General features: G+C 39.7%; 1 protein-coding gene across 1 annotated transcript in view; it reads right to left on the bottom strand.

The window, feature by feature from the left end:
* abcc10 (ATP-binding cassette, sub-family C (CFTR/MRP), member 10) overlaps positions 1–16,291 on the bottom strand; it is a 55,860-nt gene extending 39,569 nt beyond the window's left edge. Inside the window, exons 1-4 of the mRNA XM_028820162.2 lie at positions 15,690–16,291; positions 10,676–10,861; positions 4,276–5,683; positions 818–1,045 (exon numbers count right to left, since the gene is read on the bottom strand). Coding sequence (XP_028675995.1) covers positions 818–1,045; positions 4,276–5,683; positions 10,676–10,836 — 1,797 coding nt within the window. The 5' untranslated portion in view covers positions 10,837–10,861; positions 15,690–16,291. The remainder of the gene's footprint in view (positions 1–817; positions 1,046–4,275; positions 5,684–10,675; positions 10,862–15,689) is intronic.
* Between the last annotated feature and the right edge of the window lie 5,268 nt (positions 16,292–21,559).

Genomic DNA, 21,559 nt, shown 5'->3' with positions numbered 1-21,559 from the left:
TATCTTGCAGGCAATGAAGTGTTTTACTCATTTCAGTTAATTTCATAGCTAAAGTTTCTGTTCTTGGCTTGAATTTGTATTCGAATCTACCTACAACACGTGTTATGAGTAGTTAGTACTGTGTTTTGCTCTCCCAATAAGCTCTAGTGAGCCACTCACCAAACAATCTGAGGATTCAGCTGGCACCACCTTAGAAAAAACAACTACCATCAATCTTCTTCTTCTTTCGGCTGCTCCCGTTAGGGGTTGCCACAGCAGATCATCTTCTTTCATATCCTCCTGTCCTCATCATCTTGCTCTGTTACACTCATCACCTGCATGTCCTCTCTCATCACATCCATAAACCTTCTCTTAGGTCTTACTCTGTTCCCCTTCCCTAGCAGCTCTATACTTAGTATCCTTCTCCCAATATACCCAGCATCTCTCCTCTGCACATGTCCAAACCAACACAATCTCGCCTCTCTGACTGTCTCCCAACCGTCCAACTTGAGCTGACCCTCTAATGTCCTCATTTCTAATCCTATCCATCCTCGTCACACCCAATGCAAATCTTAGCATCTTTAACTGTGCCAAACAACTACCATCAATCAATGTGTTAAAATCTACAGTCGCTCCGTCAACCTTGCTAAAATTTCTCATTCCCTGACACAACTAATTTAACAATGTTCTGTACAGAAAGTAGATGGCAATGACATGCCTGACCTCAGTTGTTTAGTACCTCAGAAAACTCTGTAAAGAAACCTACTTTGCACATTATCCAGACTCTTTCTCTCAGGTAAAATGAACAACAAGGAACTCAAAGTCATTACTGGCTTACCTTGGCAGCTGTCAGTTCATGGCCCAGTAGGACGTAGGTAATGAAAGTGAGGATTGAAACGACTACTGGAAGGGCAGCCCAGGTGTACACACAAACAGCATCCAGGTATTTGATGGTTTTCAAATGGGCCAATTCCAGTTGTCTGCAGGCAGAGATTTTCTCAGAAAACAGCTTTTCCCAGGTATAAAATTTCACCACACGTATGCCAAATAAGACCTCTGTTACCAGCTGCAATGAACATTAGGATTAAAGACATAGAGATATAAGAATAGAAAAGAAGACTGGATATTTCTGGAGGACATGCATACTTTACTTATCATAAGCACTGCTAAGGTCTAAGCCTGTCATGATTTTTTCAAAAAATGAGTATGTACCAATCAATTACTGTATACATAAGACAGATACAGAATAAAAAACAAACTTCACATAGCCAGAATACGATTCAGGATTCAAATCGAAAACTGAAAATGTAATGTGGCAGTGATAAACACAGTTACATTGTGCCACCCAGAAGAAAACAAATCTAATGAATATTATATAATGTGTGCCACCTAGAGAGAAGCATACCAGCCTAACTCTGGAGATGTAAGTGCTAAGTCAAGTCATAACAGGGTTACGTTTTTTGCTCATAAATAATTCTGAACCTTTTCCAGGAGTACAATATGTGAACCACAACAAGAATATGGGGCAATACAATGTATTTATTTAGTTAATGCTTTTATTCAAATGAACTAACAAATCAAAAACCCATGCTAAATCTGTGCTATGCAGCAAATATAATTGATAACACTGGACAAAGAAAATATTGCTTGCTGTTGGGTCTATCTTATGAATTTTGGCCTGTTGATCACAAAAATCGCCTTTAAAATTTCCTGTCACACACCATTTCATTGCAATTGCCTACTTATGTGATTTTCTTTCATATTATATTTATACACTACCAGTGAAAAGTTTTAGAAAAGCTCAGTTTTTCTTTGAATATAATCATCTGAAATGCAATGAACAAGCTAAAATGGTGAAAAGGAAGGCAATAAACTGCCAGAGGTTTCATTTAAAGTTTAGGTTAGCAAAAACTGAAAAAAGGAAATGTCAGAATATTACAAATGGGCCTTCTTCAGGGAACAACTAATAGGTTACAAACTACATATTCTGCAGCAATCAAAGTAAATGTATGACTTGCAAGTTGAAGCAAACAGTTTGCACTGGTGTCCCAACTTCTGTTGATTACTTAAAACCCTTAGTGTGTCTTAAAGCAGAGTTAGGCAGACTGTGTTACTACACCCTCTATAGTCCTATTGGGCAATATTCTAGTGATAATGGCAAGAAATTGCCAATTAACAAATGAAATGAGACAGAGAATTATTACCCTTTGACGTGTTAGCCTTTCATTTAGAGACACTGCAAAAAAAAATGAAAGTGTCAGTGAGTCCAGTGGTGTCCTACTCAATCCAAAAGCAATTGGAAACTGGAAGAAACTCTGATAGGACGAGATCTGGCAGACCCAAAGTCACAACCCAATCAAAAGACAAGTTTCTGAGGGTCACCAGCTTGTGTGATCATAGGCACCTCACAGCACAATAGCTTCACGCACAGCTTAACAGTGCAGGTCAAAAAAGCAAGTGTCAGTTTGTACTGTGAAGAGGAGACTTTGTGCTGCAGGTTTGACAGGGTGAGTGTCAGCAAGAAGGCCATTCCGTGAAGAACAAAATAGGGCCTTGAAATGTCCACTGTGGAGTACTGCAAGAATGGTTCCTCAGTGTGTGACACCAACTGCCAAACATGGAGGAGTAAATGTGATGGTTTGGGCTTCTTTTGCTGGAGGCAGGGGTGTGGCTATGTAAACCCTTAACCAGGTTACAGTTAAAGATTCTGCAGTCTATTTATGTATGTTGCACCCTGTATGCCTGTGTATATGTTTGTTTCGCACACACTTTTAGTAACCATGGGAGGAAGTGCCCACAACATAAATTTTTAGACATAAATGTTCAGGCAATTGCATTATTTCCATCTCATGGTTGAAATAATCTGTCTCAATATTTCAGAAAATCACTAAATGTATGCTGATGAGTTAAACGTACAGTGCTAAACTCAGCAACACCATCTCAAGAGCAGTAGGGTCACATGTTAAAGTAACACACGTTACATAGTCCAATCACATTTTAAAGTAATGAGTAACCCAACATAATACTTTATCTTACTAAAGTACAAATAGCTGTGTTATTATTATAAAAGCAGCACTGGGTGCAAGGCAAGAAGAACACTTACTAGGTCTTTTGCAGGGCTTAATTGCACATCCAAGCAGGAAAGAGTGTGCTTGTGTGAAATCTGGTAACAGAAACCTAAAAATAATGTGTCAATTTGACTAAACATATTTATAAGACACAAGATATTATCACAGGCATCATGCTTACTTTCAGATTCATGGTGGCCAATGATGAGGTTAATGATGTTGAAGTGTTTTGACAAGGGAAAACTTGCCCATGAAAATGCGGATTTGTAAGAACTGCCTTTACTGGGTTATTCACCTCAATCCGATTTTGAGTGTGGATAAAAAATGTTAATATAGTGGAAAGTGGCAGCATATTCAAAGAAAAAAGAACTAGTTCAAGAATTGCCCATGGGGTACCCCACAGATAACGGGGTCTATAGAATATGATGAGCTACCAAAGTTGACACCAAATGTCCTGTCTCTACGGTAGTCTCCAAACCACTCAAGAGCAGTGTTCCAAATGCCAGGCCAATGTTTAAGTCTATTAATAAGAAAATCACGATTGACTGTTCTGAAGATGGCATTCAGATCCAGCAGAATTAACATAGCACAGCTTCCAGAATCAACTGCTAGCAGAAGATCACTTGTCACTCTCAGGAGGGCAGATTCAATGCTATGAAATCATGTGGATCCAGACTGAAATATATCAAGACAGCCATTTAGAGCTAGAAAGTGCTGCAACTGAGACAAAAAAATTAAATTACCTATTGATGTAAATTTTCTTTATGAATGACGGACCTAGGTTTTTGGGCAGGCTTATTGCATGGATTAGCTTAGAAAAAGAAGTTCTTTTAGACCTAAAGTTGTTTTAATTTATGATGAAAGTAATAGGAGGTAAGAATTCACAATGTGGTCAGAAGTAGCTGATTTGGAAACAGTGTGGCTTAATCAACTAACAGTAGCAGGTAATTGTAACAGGAATAATAAATTAATAAATAAAACAGAACTTCAAAAGTCTTCAGCATTTTGCACAGTAAGCACAGAGGAATAGCTAAAAGTCCAGTCCCATGGATTAGAACTTCCTCCAGGGATCCACCTAATGCAATTAAGTTTTGTTTGGATTCAAAACAACATTCATATACAGACTTCCTACCTTTTAACAAAATGAGAATGATGTACATCTTAAAAAAAAATAACTTTAACCCAGGATGAAACAGAGTCATCAATGAATATGAAAAGATGATCCTACCTTCGCACGTGTGTCCTTGTGCCTTAACATGTGTTTGTTGTTCTCCATGATTTTGTTGGCAATCACCTTGTTAAGTGGGACTAATAGTAGTGCCAAGGCAAGCCCACCAAGGAAGGCAACGCCCACCTGGAGGTACAGCAGATAAAGTGTGATTCCAAACTGGAACGGCAGACTCCAGACCTCATGAAAACTTTGGAAAAAGTTCACTAAGCGGTCTGTGTCCGTACTCATAAAGTTAACAACTTCGCCCAAAGTGAAACGTGCCAGAGTAGTACTACTGACACGCAATGCCTTGCGATATATGGCAGAAATCACAGCAGATCGGGCACAAAGAGCCACCTTGGACACCTCAAATACAAAATAGTTTCGAAGTAAGGCACCACAGAATGAACTGGCAAAGAGACCAATGGCACACCACACTCCATGACTAACAGGAGCAGTTCCTGACTCCATGAAATTGACCAAGTCATTTAACAACAGTGGGCCTGCAAATCCAAGCATGCTTCCAAGCAATTTGATCACCCCCAGCATATAGTACTTCAAGCCAAATGCTTTGTGCAGAACTGATAGCAGTTTGATTTCTGGTTCATCAATCACTTTGTGACCCTGTTTTTCATCTTGATATTCATCAGTGTACTCTCGAGCCCTCTCCCTTGGGCCATTTTGAAGTCCACGGCCTAGGACATCTATCCTGTTGTTCACAAGGGATTCCTCCAGAGCTGCTTTTTCCTGTCTGCATTTCTCCCAACAATTGTCAAAGTGACTTCTGACAGCTTTGACACGAAGTCTCCTTGGGAGCAGGTAAACATTAGAAGGTCTGTTCAGTTCCTGGAGCTCACCTTGTTTCATCAGAGGATTCAGCCACAAGTAGAAAAGCTTTGAAATCCAGCTACTGCCATCCTCTGCAACAATTTGCCCATCTGGTCCTCTTAAACAAGCATCCAGTAATAACGGGGCATAATCTGAATCATTAACCGAATGGGAGTGGTGTTGTCTGGCAGATGGTACCAGAAATGCAACTAAATAGATCAGAAGTAAAAGCAGCTGTACTGAGACAAGTACCAGGCGAAGCAAAAGAAGTGGATGACCAATGTCTATATAGTTGCTGTCTAAGCAAAAAGATATTAAAGTGATGACCAAAGTGATGACAGGCAGAAGAGCCAGAACCAGTAATGTTGCTGGGCCTTTTGTCGTTCCATAAGCAGATTTCCGAAGAGACAGCAAGGCTATGCTGTGAATTAACCACGCAAGTGTACCGATACCATTGACCAGAATGTCCAAATAGAGCGTAGGGTTGTGAAGGAAGGTGACTACACCAATATCAGTAATGAAGAGGAGTGCCAGAAGGAAAGACACGCATACTCTACAGCTCCATCCACAAGATGGGGTGACTCGAAAACCGTCTCTCCTTTAAAGAAAAAATGAACATAGGTTAAATAAAGAAAATCTGCCATTGCAGTTTTAAACTACAGTACTTCTAAAAATTAAGCTATAGATGAACGGCTGCGATTGTTAACAGCTTTAACAATTTTCATTAAGGAAAATTCATATGCATCCCTCATAAAGGACAGCCAATCACACGCAAGCAGCCACGTACATATTTACATTGAACCTTAGAAGCAAATCCTGGTGAACATGGTAAGAAAGCAAACTCCACACAAATTCACTATACCCCAGAATGGTAGCCAGAGTGAAACATGGTGGCAACACTTCAGGCTATACTAGTCCAAAAATAAATTGTCAGTCCTTATTTGTACAGATCCACCCATCCATCCATTATCCAACCCGCTATATCCTAACACAGGGTCATGGGGGTCTTCTGGAGCCAATCCCAGCCAACACAGGGCACAAGGCAGGAACAAATCCCGGGCAGGGCGCCAGCCCACCGCAGTTTGTACAGATCACTTCATAGAATTTATTTCAAACTGTTTGATAAAGCAAATTCTATTTTAATATAATGCAGAACAACAAGTTATGGACCTTTCAGAATTATCCGTATTTCTCCATTAATGTGATGTTTAAAATGGATGTGATCTTAGCACAGTTCTTAAAAGTAACAATCTGCTGAAATAAACAACACACAGAAATGATAATGAACATTATCCCCATTGTTAGGTGAACCTCTGTGAAAATCTGCTCTTTCATTTAGATGATTTGTGTCTTAATTTTATGATCAATTAAATTAGAACAAGGTATCCGTTGAGTCTTGTTTCTTTAAAAACAAATTCCAAAACTTTAACAACCACCATCAGAATATCCCATCTGTTACAAGGGTGAAGATTCACACCCTATTTGCGATTTCTGAGGATAATCATCAAACAAGTTGTTGATGCTCATGAAAATTAAATAAATTACAAAACATTTTTCAACACTTTGGATGGCATCAGTTGACACTTAAGCAGATAGTTTACAAATACAGGACATTTTACACCATTCCTATTCCTCAGGAGTGGCCATCCAATAAAACCCATACAAAGAAGCAAGGGTTACAGTACTCTAGCTGGTCCCACAGAACCCAAAGTAATGACTAAGGATCTACAGACCACAGTGATAATGAAAAAATAAAGCAGTGTGCGTGGAAGGATACAAAGGGGGAAACCCTCCATCCATTCTGAAACCCATTTAATCAACTCCACAGATACAGAGAGGAGCACAGCCTATTCTAGCAACACTGGGGACAAGGCAGGAGGTAACCCCAGATAGCACGTTATCCCACCGTAGGGAACACTCATGCTCAAATCCACACTCAAAAACAAGGGGCAATTTTATAGTCACCACTCAACCTAAATGTTCTTCAAAAAGAATACAGCTGGCCATATTATGCATGACATACACTAAATATGTGCTCTAGAAAGATATGTGGGCAAAGTAAGCAAAAGTTTAACGTTTTGGTATAAATGAGAAACATTATACTGTATTTGGCAAAATGGAATATTGCTTTCCAGCAAATTACAATATCCATCCATCCATTTTCCAACCCGCTGAATCCGAACACAGGGTCACGGGGGTCTGCTGGAGCCAATCCCAGCCAACACAGGGCACAAGGCAGGAACCAATCCTGGGCAGGGTGCCAACCCACCGCAGGACACAAATTACAATATCTTAACAATGAAACAAAAGTGTGGCTGGAATATAATGGTTTGGAACATCTTATCAGTTGTAGTAACCATCTTGAGGTCATGGAAGAAATAACAAATTTGGGACTGTATTACAAAATTCAACTGAAAATTATTAAAGTGACCTTCTACAAAATAAAGTTTCACAGAATTTGGGTCATGCAGCATGACAAAGATCATATAAATACAAGCTGATCTACAATTAATGGATGAAGCACATGACATTTCTCACTTAAATATCCATCCTTCCATCCATCCATCTATCCTCTTCCGCTTATCTGAGATCGGGTCATGGGGGCAGCAGCTTGAGCAGAGATGCCCAGATTTCCCTCTCCCTGGCCACTTCTACTAGCTCTTCCGGGGGAATTCTGAGGCGTTCCCAGGCCAGCCGAGAGACATAGTCCCTCCAGTGAGTCCTGGGTCTTCCCCGGGGCCTCCTCCCAGTTAGAGGGAGGCGTCCAGGAGCCACCTCATCTGACTCCTCTCGATGCAGAGGAGCAGAGGCTCTACTCTGAGCTCCTCCCGGATGGCCGAGCTTCTCACCCAATCTTTAAGGGAAATCCCAGACACCCTGCGGAGGAAACTCATTTCAGCCGCTTGTATTCGCGATCTCGTTCTTTCGGTCACTACCTATAGCTCATAACCATAGGTGAGGGTAGGAACGTAGATCGACTAGTAAATTGAAAGCTTTGTCTTTCGGCTCAGCTCCTTTTTCACCACGACAGACCAATGCAGAGCCCGCATTACTGCAGACGCCACACCAATCTGCCTGTTGATCTCCCACTCTATTCTTGTTCTTTCGGTTGGCCTCTCTTAAAGTGATGTTTCCTCCCAGGCCACAACTGCGTAGAAAATCACTGGCCGTCACAAAGTTGTAGGAGATGTGAAGGATGTCATTACTCACATTAAAGGACTGCAGTCTCCTAAGGAAGAAGAGTCTGCTCTGCCCTTTCTTATCTAGCTTCTCTTTGTTATGAGACCAGTCCAACCTGTCACTGATGTGGACCACCAAGTACTTATTGGTATACAATGTAATAATAATAATAATAATAATAATTCATTACATTTATATAGCGCTTTTTCTCAGTAATGTATAAAATAGTTTATAAATTATAATATACACCAGTAACGGTGCACTGCATGATAACGTGCAGTGAATACAATAGACTTGAGCATTCCTAGTTTTCATCCTCTTTCTCTGTATGTTTAGCATTTGTTTGCTCAGAGGTTGATGCACTTGCTACTTCCTGAGCAGCTCTTCTTTTCTCCACCCTAGCGGCTCGCTTCTTCTCTTCTGTTGTCTGCATCTGTTTGCGTTAAAACTGATTAAGTCAGTGTTTCTGGTGTAATTACTTGGTACATTTTCTTTAATTTTTTCACTTAAGCTGGCACTTAAGTGTTCAATCTGACTCAAGAATGATTTAAGATATGAAGATGTAGGGGAAGTGATGGCGAAGGTGGTAGGGATGAGAACGGCGCCCGTACGCATGTGTCACACTGCCACCCTGCTAGGCTGCTGCTGAGAGTTGTTTCTACAATAAAATAAAATAAAAAGAGGAATAACTTTGGAGGTCAATCATCACCCCAAAAACGGATAGCAGACATCACGTAGTATATGTGTACCAAATTTCAGATTAATAGGTCAAACGGTTTATGAGCTACAGGTGATTTAAAATCCTGGACAGACAAATGGACAGCCACAGTAATGTATTATATATAAAGATTATATTATATGTATAATACTATATTATAATAAACAATTAAAATATACATTGTATATAATAGTGTACATTATTTAGTTCTCATGAATTCCATCCATAACTTCCAGATTTTGCATTATGGAGAGAAGAACCTAATCACCAATCAAAAAAAATCATATTTGTATGTATAAAAAATGGTATAATGTAAAAAAGCTACAATCACTCATTTCCCAAACCCAATAATTATAATTATAATTAACTAGACAAAAAGCCTGTTTCGACAACGTAAGATGAAACGGGCATGGGTGGAATAGTATAATATATAATAAGTATAAGCACCACAAACCTGATATAGGTATATTGAATGAATGCGTAATTAGGCCTTGAGCTGTAGTCGAAATCGCCTTTCAGGCCTCTAGAGCTTTAATCGAAGTCGCCTTTCTCTTTGAAATTTTGCGGCCGTAAATCCGCCGCCTTCCGCGATGTTGGGGTTGGATGTCGGTTGAAGTCGCCTTTCTCTTTGAATTTTCGCGGCACTAAATCCGCCGCCTGCCGCGATGTCGGTCTCGTAAGGTTATTCGGGGAGCTGCGCGGAAGGCGACTGCGCATTCGGCTTCGGACATGAGCAGAAGGCGACATACGCAGAAGGCGACTGCGCATTCGGCTTCGGACGGATGTGAGTGAGTGAGTGAGTGAGTGAGTGAGTGAGTGAGTGAGTGAGTGAGTGAGGAGACTGGCGAATTATGTATTAAGATGGTAGTAAAGTGATAGTGCTTACAATATCTCATACCTGGGCAATGCAGTAGTCCATCATAGGCCACACTCACACACATCCAACCTATGTTCATTTATAGTTACCAATCAAACTAACTAACATTTGAAATGTGGAGGAAAAATTAAATATACATGGAAAACCTAGATAAACAGCTGAGAAACTGCAGACTTCACATACAGTTGTGCTTGAAAGTTTGTCATTTTAAACCTTTCATAATTTTACCTCTACTTCATGCTGTAGTGAAACAGGTTTTGGTATGGACAACGCTACCTCATATCTCCAGCATTTTTGATCAAAAATGCTGGAGATATGAGGTAGCGTTGTCCGTACCAAAACCTGTTTCACTACAGCATGAAGTAGAGGTAAAATTATGAAAGGTTTAAAATGACATGAAAACAGCGGTACATTTGTTTATAATGACCAGTCCATCCAACTTCTGAAACCAGTTAAGTAACGTTCTAAGTAGTAACACAGAGCAAAACATGGACTCTTTCTAAACAGAACACCAGTTTATTCTTGCAAAACAATGAAAAGCCCTTTGACTTCAAATGGAAGCCAGCATTCCAGGTGCAAATTCACACAGTCAAGAACAGATGATCCAGATATCATACAAAATAGAATACTAGTCGTGGCTGAAAGCTAGCAGAGATGCCAGAGTGCAAAATTGCTTGTTCAGTAAACTATAACCTAGATCAGTTTACCGCAAATAGAATTCGGAGGGTGTGTAAAATTGAATCATTATAAAAGTGGATTTGTTTTGATTGACTAGCTCTCATCTATCATGTCCTGGCCAATTTCCATTTACTTACCTTGAGGTGCCTAAATAGCAAGCACTTGAGACTGCGAGAAGAGTGTGAGGTAAAGCATTTAACACAAGCTGATTGAAGCATGGTCCAATGGTGCCATTCTGCCACACAGGTAAGGGATCCAGCGGGTTGCTATGGCACAGCTCTGTGAGGAAGTCAGCCATATTCTTTGGAATTAACAAATACTGCCTGTATTACAAGAGAATGAGAAGTCATCATTGTTAATAGCACACTTAAACTGTCACTGAACAATAATCCCAACAGTGAGACAGCATACTTAAGACCCTATTCTGTATAATCTCTATACTAAGTCATTGGTAGGCAGTGTAATACACTACAATCAAATACAGAACAATAACAGTGTTTATAAAAGAGTGCTTCTTTCAAGTATTTCTCTAAGCTTAACTTCATCCGACTCCAAAAAAGCATAATAAGGTAGAGAACAGAATGTGGTAAGGGCAGAACAAAAAGACCAACAATACTTCATGTATTAATACTATCTGGCCCTTAGTATAATTATTTAATTATTGTTTTTCTTGGTTTCCACTTACTGCCATGTGTAAAGCACAATAAATTATACTTTGTATTGGAAGGTGCTATATAAATAAATTTTTTTATTAAGAAAATTGCATTTAAGAAAAGTGTGCTGTACTTTGTAGAACACCCGAATTGACTCTAATCAAAGCTTTTTTTTTTTGCAAATTACAAATTAGTGAAGGATTTTTCCAGATAAACAAATATAACCATTAAGATAACACCACAGCAAAGGCAAGAGAATTACACTCAGTAGTAAGCAAGAAGGTTCAACCTGCCATTACACCAGTGGTGGAAGGTCTATTGAGGCAGTGTGGGCATATGACAAAAAAACAAAAACAGACATCCAGTGAAGTCAGAGTCGAGGATAAAGTCGATACATCTGGTCGAGGGAGGTTGGCAGGTCAGTTCTGATTCTAAGAAAACTTTACATCTTATTTTATGATTTTAAACTGTATTAATAATCACTGACCTGCACAGACAGAGTAAGAGTGTATTGACAGTGTATTCCCCTTTTTCCCCCATGAATGTAAATGTATGATCTTTCTACTGCTGCCAATTCTGTTTTAGAAAATTCTAAGATTTGATCAAGTTTTAGTGGCTTAATGGCAATGTCCTGATGGGTAATGTTGTAAACTGAGGTATAGTATGATGAAATATATGCCTGGTTTTCATGTAATGTAAAAAAAAGCTTCTTTGTGGCTGGCTGGCTATCTCAGTATGCTGCTATTGAATGCTTTGCTTTAAACGTTATGTGGCTGAAAAAGGTCAATTTTGGCTGGAACTGAAAACAGAAAAGATTTCAAGGTGGAAACTTAAAAAAACTTTCATTATTTTCAGACTTAAGAAGAAAACCTGCCATGGAGACTATTATAAGAAATAAATTAGAAAATTATCTAAACGAAAATAATTTACTAAATAACGGGCATCATAGGTTTATGAGAGGAAGGTCCTGCCAAACCAGTCCTTTAGATTTTTTTTGAAGAAGCAACTGGAACAGTTGACAAAAAACAAAGCATATGACAATTTAGTTTGACTTTCAAGAAGCTTTTGGTTGTTTTCTAAGACTAGAAGCTGTAGGCATCAGAGGTAACCTCTAACACTGGACCTCAAGTTGGTTAATCATCAGGAGACAAAGAGTACAGATGAGATTAGAATGTTCCCCATGCAATGTAGTCATCAGTGAAATCCCTCAGGGGTCTGTCTTCAAACCCACGTTACTTTTTCTTATTTACATTAGTGACATTGATTCTGGTATAGTTTAGTGAACTTGCCAAATTTGCAAATGATTCTAAAATTGGAGGAACTGCAGCAGCAAGAAGAATTCAATAAGACCTGGACAAGCTTCAAAACTCAGTAAACACTTGGAAAATGCAGTTTAATGTTGAAAACTGCAAAGTGCAACATGTGGACAACAGGAACATCAATTATAAATACAAGATGGGAGACGCTGACCTACAGGAAGTGACCTCTGAAAATGATTTAGGGGTTTATAGTGACACAACATTTTCATTGACTAAGCAATGTACAGAAGCAATTAAAAAGGAAAACAAAATGTTAGGTTTTACCATAAAAACTGTTGAATTTAAGTCAAGGAATGTTATGCTAACACTATATAACTCACTAGTAAGACCATATCTGGAGTATTGTGTGAAGTTTTGGTCACCATGCTACAAGAAAGACAAAGCAGCACTTGAAGATGTGCAGAGAAGGTGCATCACACGACTTAAGAACATGTCCTACTATGATAGACTCAGAGAATTAAATCTGCTTAGTCTCGACCAGAGGAGACTGCATTGGGATCTCATACAGATCTTCAAAATCCTCAAAGGCATTGATAAAGTAAATCCAGCAACCTTATTTCAGCTTAAGGGTGAATCACATACTTGAAGACATCAGTGGAAATTTAGAGAAGTGTATTCATGACTGAAGCCAGCAAAGAGTTGTGGGAATTGGGAACAAACTACCAAGACATGGAGTTGAAGCCGAAATCTTTGAACCCTCAGGAAGAATATGTATGAGATATGGGGACAACTTAGCTAAACAAATGGGTTTGATGGACTGAATGGTCTCCTCTCGTTTCTCAAATTTCTTATGTTTCTTAATTATTGCACTGCCTTGAAGCTCTAAAGTTCTGACATTGTTTGTGAGGAGTGTGCATATTTACCTTGAGTTAAACTGCGTTATCTCTACTTTCCTCTGACATCGCAAATATCTGAAGTTTATATGTTGTCACACACGTGCGCATGGGAGGCAGCTAAAGGGCTTGAGTGACGGCAGATCTGAGACATGCCGGGAGGTGGCAGAGTGCACTGACACTTTTTCTCTCTTGCCTGCAGACCATTCCCGGGAGATTCCACCTGGTTCTCGTGACATCATTTCCGGGACCGAGCCAATGGAAGGAGACTTTACTGGCTCCGTCCCCTCTGATGTCACGTCCGGGCTTGAACCAATGGAGAACGAACATGACCCTGATCCTTATGACTTCACTTCCTGTCTTCCCCTTTAAAACCCTGCACTTTTTCTTAATTCCTCAATCTTGTCTTGGACTCAATTGTATGCACATCAGTGCTGTTTATTTGATGAAAACGACTTTGCAGCCAGGATACCAGATTATACGGGTGGCTGCCCCAAACCTTTATCTGAGTATGTCTCATTTGTGTGACAATGTATATGAAAATGGGCAAGTCCACCACCAACAGAACAGAAATCAAAAGAAAGCATTCCTTTATGAAGATGCTTCAAATTTTTCACAGAAAATAGAGTGGGATCATTAAATCAGAGAAGCACTTTTAATGAGAAATGTGTTTACATTTATTTATTTAAAATCGGCACAGCGCCACTGACCACACATCACAGTGTGTACAATGTCACAATTACTGTAATTCATCTACAAAGGAATACTGGACTAATATTCAAATCTAATAAGACAATGTTCAGAAGCCATTAAGAAGGATAACAGAATGTTAGGTTATATAGCGCCTTGATGTGTGGAGTACAAGTCCAAGGAGGTTCTGCTCAAGCTTTATAACACACTAGTGAGGCCTCATCTGGAGTACTGGGTGCAGTTTTGTTCTCCAGGTTACAAAAAATGACACAGCAGCTCTGGACAAAATCCAGAGAAGAGAGAAAGATTAAAAGAGCTGAGCTTTTTCAGTTTAACCAAAAGGAGATTAAGAGGAGTCATGATTGAATTAGTCCAGTTGATTGACACTGTTAATTTAAAACAAGAACATGGGGACACAGTTGGAAAGTTCTTAGGAGTAAATTTCGTACAAACATTAGAATGGCATGGACGGCCAGTACCCTTGTCTATTATATTGACACAAATTGGATTTTCATTTTTAACATTAGGCACCCAAAGGGAACATTAACATTAGGGACCTATGGGCAACTTTGCTCCACCCCCACTAATTTTAAGGTTAGTATTTGTGGTTGGGGTAGGTCAGTCTAATAATTTAAACTCCAAAAATTAAGCAACCGGGGCATCTCCCCCACGGAGCCCAACACTAGAATGGGTAGGACCTGCCATCCGTTTAGTACACAAGTACCAAAGTTTTTCTTCACACGGACAACCATAGACACATGGAATAAGTGATCAAGCAATGTGTCGGCCAGGAGAACTTTGGGGATCTTCAGAGCTTGACTTTATTTTGGAAGATTTAAGTGGATAAGACTAGTAATTTTGTTGAGCTGAATGGCCTGTTCTCATCTTGAGTGTTCTATTTTTTTTCTAATGGAAATATGCTTACAAAAATGTAACAAACTAATCTATGGAGACAATGTTGTCCAAAAAAAATTACATCCCCATTTTGGATACATCCTATTCCATTTCTGGGACAGGGGAAGCTGGAGCCTGTTCCTGTAGTACTCGATCCAAGGCAGGAACCAAACCCGGACGGGCGCCATGCCATCACTGAGTATACACGTGTAATTTAAAGTTGCCCATTGTTGATGACGTGTACGCTCACGTTAACGTATTATTCAGATATCATTTAATTTGCCATTTCTGTACAACCACCGATGTTTTTGTACTTCTGTAGCCGCAATTAATTTATTTTCCATCAAGCCATAGACCTCATCAAGTAGCTGGTCCACCAAATAGATTTTATGTTCAATTCAAATTGCTAAACGAAAGCAAACTCTAAACTCATTGCAATCAAACACAGTTCTGTAAAGCAGAAGGTCTGCTATTATTTGAACTCTTGTCTAACTGCTACCGTTTATTATATTAAATAAATAAATGTGGCCATGCCTGCAGCTCCACAGTGCTACAAATAACAACAAGTTCTCTTCTGTGATTCACGCTCAGCTGTGAGACTGCGATACAAAAAACGGAACTGCCGGCGGGTGGACGGCAGCGCTCACCTTACTTTGTGCACGGGGCAGCAGATGACAGACAATTGGCTAGATGTAAAGTACACAGGCTTTGATAACCGCTTTAAAAACTACAGTCTAAAATAATAACACATCTTACACTCACCTGAGTTATTATATCGTGGTTTCATCGCCGTCTGTTTCTGAGATAAAGAGCGTCGTGCTCATTCTTTTAAATTGCCAGTGATTTTTGAGCCGTTCTTTCTGAACTATTCCTACAATTGCGTTTTTCTTCTTTCATTGTGAAACACATTTACGCCCAGTGTGTGCACTGTTCCTCGGAACCCAACGGCTGCGTTCTCATTTTAGTGGGACGACATTTCTTTGAGAGCAAGTCAAGAGTGCAAAACTTCACTTCTTGTCTTTGGTCGCTACTTGGCGCCAGTGTGTACTTCCGTAATGGCATATCCTCAAGTGATGAACCTGAGACGAGTGGCGCCTGTCACTTCGCGATCCTCGACGTCTGGACTGTCAGAACTGAACTCTGTGGCGTGCGATCTGGGCCACAAGCCACACGGCATACCGCATTCATCCAGCTGTCGAGCCCCAAAGTGCGATGTTTATTTAAACCTGTCGTATTAATCGGAATTATTACGTGAGGTGCTGTTGAAGTATTAAGTGTCGAGACTAAAGTTATGCCAGTCATTTTACAAAATATGGACAACAAGATAAGACTAAGATTGACATCAGTTAACCCAATAATAATAATGAGGATTATGATGATAAAGGTTCGTGATCGATGTAAATTGAATGAATGGTTATGATATTGGCAAGGCTACAAGTAGAACGTCACAGAAACACGTGATGCTAGGAGGAACTCTGATTGGATGATGTGCGCAGCCAAAAACAACTCAATAGTTTTATCTAAACAGCTTTCCGTAGATTTTCGACCCGAAAGGAGGAGCTCTGATAGGATGATATACTCCACCTCCTGCGTCCAGAGCGCCTTACCTGATTTCTTTTCTTGTTTAGCTGCAGTGTTTGAAGTTACTGTAAAATACACGTTGGTGACTATATACTATATATACTACGTATTTTATATACTATCCTTACCCCAGCGCTGCACGTGTGTTTTGCTGTTTGGATATTTCCTTGCTTAGAAAAAAATACTTTTTAATGAGTATCATACCAATAAATTATGACGACGGACAAGATCGGTTAATATCAGTTTTTCTTTTGTCCAATTTAATTTGACAAGAATACATAAAAATAGGCTCACTGTATTTTCGTAGTTCCGAAACGGTGCACAACTCATTACCCCATAGTGTGTCAGGGTGGAGTTGCACGTTGTTTAAATTATATCAAATAACATTTTACCGTTGACATTTATTAAATGAGCCGCAATTTAAAAACTGGGGTATTTTCCAAACGGGACACAATGCATACAAACAGACAACCTGGACAGCCTATATAAAAGTCAAATGAATCAGAAACATGTAGAGTTGTGGTTTACGTTGTGCAAATATTTTAAAACTAGCTGCGCCACCCATCTAAGGCAGATTGAAATCTAAGTAATCAACGTAGACCTCAGCGTTAGATAGATAGATAGATACTTTATTAATCCCAATGGGATGTTTGCAGTGCACCATACAATGCTTGTGTCTCTGTTATATGCCATTTGCTATGGGATTCATAAAAGCAGTGTTGATGTTTGTGATGAGCCATCTGTTGAAATGACAAATGCAATGCATTTTACTGTATTACTAATAAATGTTTGTGATGTGCATATTTATCTGTTATATGCCATTTGGTCATTCATCTCCAACAGAGTGTAATTGCTGCCTGCAATACCTATAGGGTTAGTCATGTACAGTAACTCCTCAACGTAAAATAATGCCCACAACGTCAGTCATGAAAAGCCCATCGAATGTCCAGTTACACTGTGGTTAAGATTAGGGTTGTGGGAGCATTTCCCATATCGCCTGCTTCTCAGACTCTGTCAGTACTGTTGAGGCGCCTTTCTCACTTACTGTTCGATTATATACGTGCCAACTTTAAAGGTGACTCTCTCAGCGTGCCTCATACGCCGTTACTCTTCCTTGTGCGTCTCACACTCACACTTCCTTTTTCATTGCATCATCAAAAGTAAACTGACCAATCAGATCAAAGGCAGACTGACCAATTAATAATAATTCTTTGCATTTATATAGCGCTTTTCTCACTACTCAAAGCGCTCAGCAATTGCAGGTTAAGGGCCTTGCTGAAGGGCCCAACAGAGCAGACTCCCTTTTGGCATTTACGGGATTCGAACCGGCAACCTTCCGATTGCCAGTACATATCCCTAGCCTCAGAGCCACCACTCCGATTGCTCAGAGGGACTGGACACACAGACCTTGTTGTTTTACTTTATAGTACTATAGTAACAAAGATAATATGTGTACTGTAAATCAGATGAACTCACTATAACCGACCATTTTCTTCTTTCATTTAATGCCAAACTTACCTTTTCTGTTCCTAAACTTCCATGTCTCATAGCCTTTCGCAACATTAAGAATATTAACTTGAATTTGCTGTTTTCTAGAATCGATTCCCAAATGGACTTTTATAATTTATCCACTCCCATAGAACTGGTCTCATATTATAACACCTGTCTTAATGGTATTCTTAATTCTCTGACTCCGCTAAAAACCCGTTCTGTTTCTTTTTCTTTTTCTGCCCCTTGGTTTACGCCTGAACTTCGGCTTCTGAAAGCTAAGGGCAGGCAACTTGAAAGGTTGTTTAAAAAATCCGGACTCTTTGTCCACAAAGAGATGTATAAAAATCATCTTCTCTATTATAAGGATTGTATAGCTCAAACCAAGTCTAATTATTACACTCAGTTAATTACTCGTAATACAGGTAACACCAAAACTTTGTTTTCTTTACTTAATAATGTTACACAACCTCCAGACTCTTTACCATCTCACCTTTACTCAACTGCTTTCTGTAATTCTCTTATGTCTTTTTTCAACGAGAAAATCCAAAAGATACATCAGCACCTTGGTCCAGATCCTCTCTATATTCCTTCTGAACTACACTCGCCTATTCACTTTTTCTCTTCTTTGCAGCTTCCCACTTCCTCTGAAATTTCAGATCTCATCTGCAAATCCAAGTCATCTACTTGCCAGCTGGACCCCCTGCCTACAGTTCTGGTTAAAGCCTGCCTCCCCTCTCTAGTCCCTCTCATTTCTGCCATCATTCACTCTTCTCTCACTACTGGTATTATTCCCTCATCTTTTAAAACTGCTGCTATAACCCCAATACTAAAAAAACCTGGTGCTGATCCTACTAATTTCAATAATTTTCGCCCCATTTCTAACTTGCCCTTTATCTCCAAAATTCTTGAAAAAATAGTAGCTATCCAACTTCACACCCATTTATCTCACAATAATCTATATGAAAAGTTCCAGTCTGGTTTTCGCCCCCTTCATAGTACAGAAACGGCACTTGTTAAAATTACTAATGACCTCCTTATGGCTGCTGATTCTGGTCTAATCACTATTCTCATCCTCCTTGATCTGAGTGCGGCCTTTGATACTATTTGTCATACCACTCTCCTTAATAGATTATCTCTGATTGGCATTACCCACACTCCACTTAATTGGTTTAGATCCTACCTCTTAGGCCGCACTCAGTTCATACAACTTAAAACCTTCACATCCCAACCCACCACTGTTACTTCTGGTGTGCCCCAGGGCTCTGTCCTGGGGCCTCTTCTTTTTATTATTTACCTTCTTCCCCTTGGCAATATTTTTCGCAAATATAACATTAATTTTCACTGTTATGCTGATGACACCCAGCTCTACCTTGCTGGTAATCCCACCTCCTCTTTTCCACCACCCTCACTTATTGACTGCATTGCTGAAATTAAATCCTGGTTTTCTTCGAATTTTCTTAAATTAAACAGTGACAAAACTGAGGTTCTCCTCATTGGTTCAAAATCATCATTATCCAAAACCAATAATCTTTCTCTTATTATTGATAACTCTGTTGTTTCCCCATCATCTCAGGTCAAGAGTCTGGGTGTCATCCTCGACAGTACTCTATCCTTCCAATCTCACATTAATAACATCACCCGGTCTGCCTACTTCCACCTACGTAATATTAATCGCATTCGCCCCTCCCTCACTCCTCACACCACTGCCATTCTTGTTCATAGTCTTGTCACTTCTCGGCTGGACTACTGCAATTCACGACTCTTTGGTCTCCCGAATAAATCTCTTCATAAGCTTCAGTTAGTCCAGAATTCTGCAGCACGTATCATCACTCAAATCCCATCTATTCACCATATTACTCCGGTCTTGCAGCAGCTTCATTGGCTCCCGATTAAGTTTCATATTGATTTTAAGATTCTACTATTAACATTTAAGGCTATCCATAACCTCGCCCCTCCATATCTGTCTGACCTTCTTCATGTTGCCATTCCATCCCGTAACCTTAGATCCTCTTCCTCCACCCATCTGACTGTCCCTCCCGCCCGTCTAACCACCATGGGGAGCAGAGCTTTCAGCTGTTCTGCTCCCAAGCTCTGGAATTCATTGCCTGCGGATCTCCGAAATATCAAATCATATTCATCCTTCAAATGTAAACTTAAAACGCATCTGTTTAAAATGGCTGAATCTTTTTCCTCCTGATTATAATGGTTTTGTTTGGTTTTAATTTCTAGATTTTCTGATGTTTTAAGTTTTTTATAATTGTGTCTTTTATTTAATTATTTATTTATTTATTTATTTATTGTTGTTCGGTGTCCTTGAGTTCCCTGAAAGGCGCCTTGTATAAAATAAAATGTACTATTATTATTATAAATCATTTTTAAATGATATTTCTCTTTGTTTAGGGGTGTTGCACTTGAGAGTGCTGAAGCCTTAAGAACCCACTTGGGTCTTCCAAGATGTGCGACCTAAGCCAAGACTGACACCATGGAGAATGTGCCGACACCATACAGACACCTCCTGGGCTGAGAGCTGAATCCAAGACTCTGGAGATGTGAGTCAGCAAAGGTAAATGTTCCACCAAGCAGTGGATGTGGCCACTTTAATGTCCCCTCGTTGACCACATTCGATCAGCTGCTCAGCTCCTTTCATACAGCACCGTTTCCATACTGCGCATCTACCATAAAAACATTTCAAAGGCTAACATACTCTGTCCACTGTTTATCTCATTTAAGTCTCTGTGGGCCCTACGTGCCAGTGACAGGTGTATACATAAACAGTGGCTGATGACATGCCAGCCGCCCAGAATAACACAGGACAGCCTCTTTAATGTTTGTGCTTAGGGTCTCAGCGATTTGTAAAAGGGCTGTCTGCACTCACACCCACAGTTTTACTTCTTTCCAGTCTGGCACATTCTTCCAGCACTGTTCTTTTAACCCAATTTTGTGTCCCCAGAACACCCTTTTGACCCTGGCACACCTCAGAAGACCAGTTACTTTAACCCAAAGTTGTACTGAACAGTACATCCTGTCTCAGGCCATGCAAACGTATTAAAGCCTCTCATCCCAAAATGTTGTACTTTATCTTTTTACATCTGTATTCTAACACGACTTGAGTGACATATTTAAGCAGAGAGTACATATTTCTCTATGCTAAAGGAAGACATACTGTATCTTTCATAAACTGCATATCATAGTGCACTACTGATTGAAAGTTTACATACTCACCGATAAAGAATGCGTGAAAGCAATTCAATGGACAACACATGATGCACAAATACAAAAAGCACAATTTCAAGTTGTATTCCAGTTTCACTAAAAAACCTATAGTTATGTGCCCCTCTTATAAATGGAAGTGACTTTGGATTATACTTTTGTTTTTATTCACCTGGCATTACCGGTTATTGTACTTTGTCCTCCAATCATTGGTTGATCTATTTACAACTCTGTCAGCACTGATATTATCTGCATTTCAAAACTAAAGCAATAGCCCTAGTTACTCATCTTTCTCATTTCTCAGACTCCTCAGGTGGGTGTGGGGGTCCTTGGCATTCTGGTTCAGTTTT

The sequence above is a fragment of the Erpetoichthys calabaricus genome, chromosome 15, assembly GCF_900747795.2.
Source record: "Erpetoichthys calabaricus chromosome 15, fErpCal1.3, whole genome shotgun sequence".
Taxonomy (NCBI): domain Eukaryota; kingdom Metazoa; phylum Chordata; class Cladistia; order Polypteriformes; family Polypteridae; genus Erpetoichthys; species Erpetoichthys calabaricus.
This window is presented reverse-complemented; position numbering and strand designations above follow the sequence as displayed.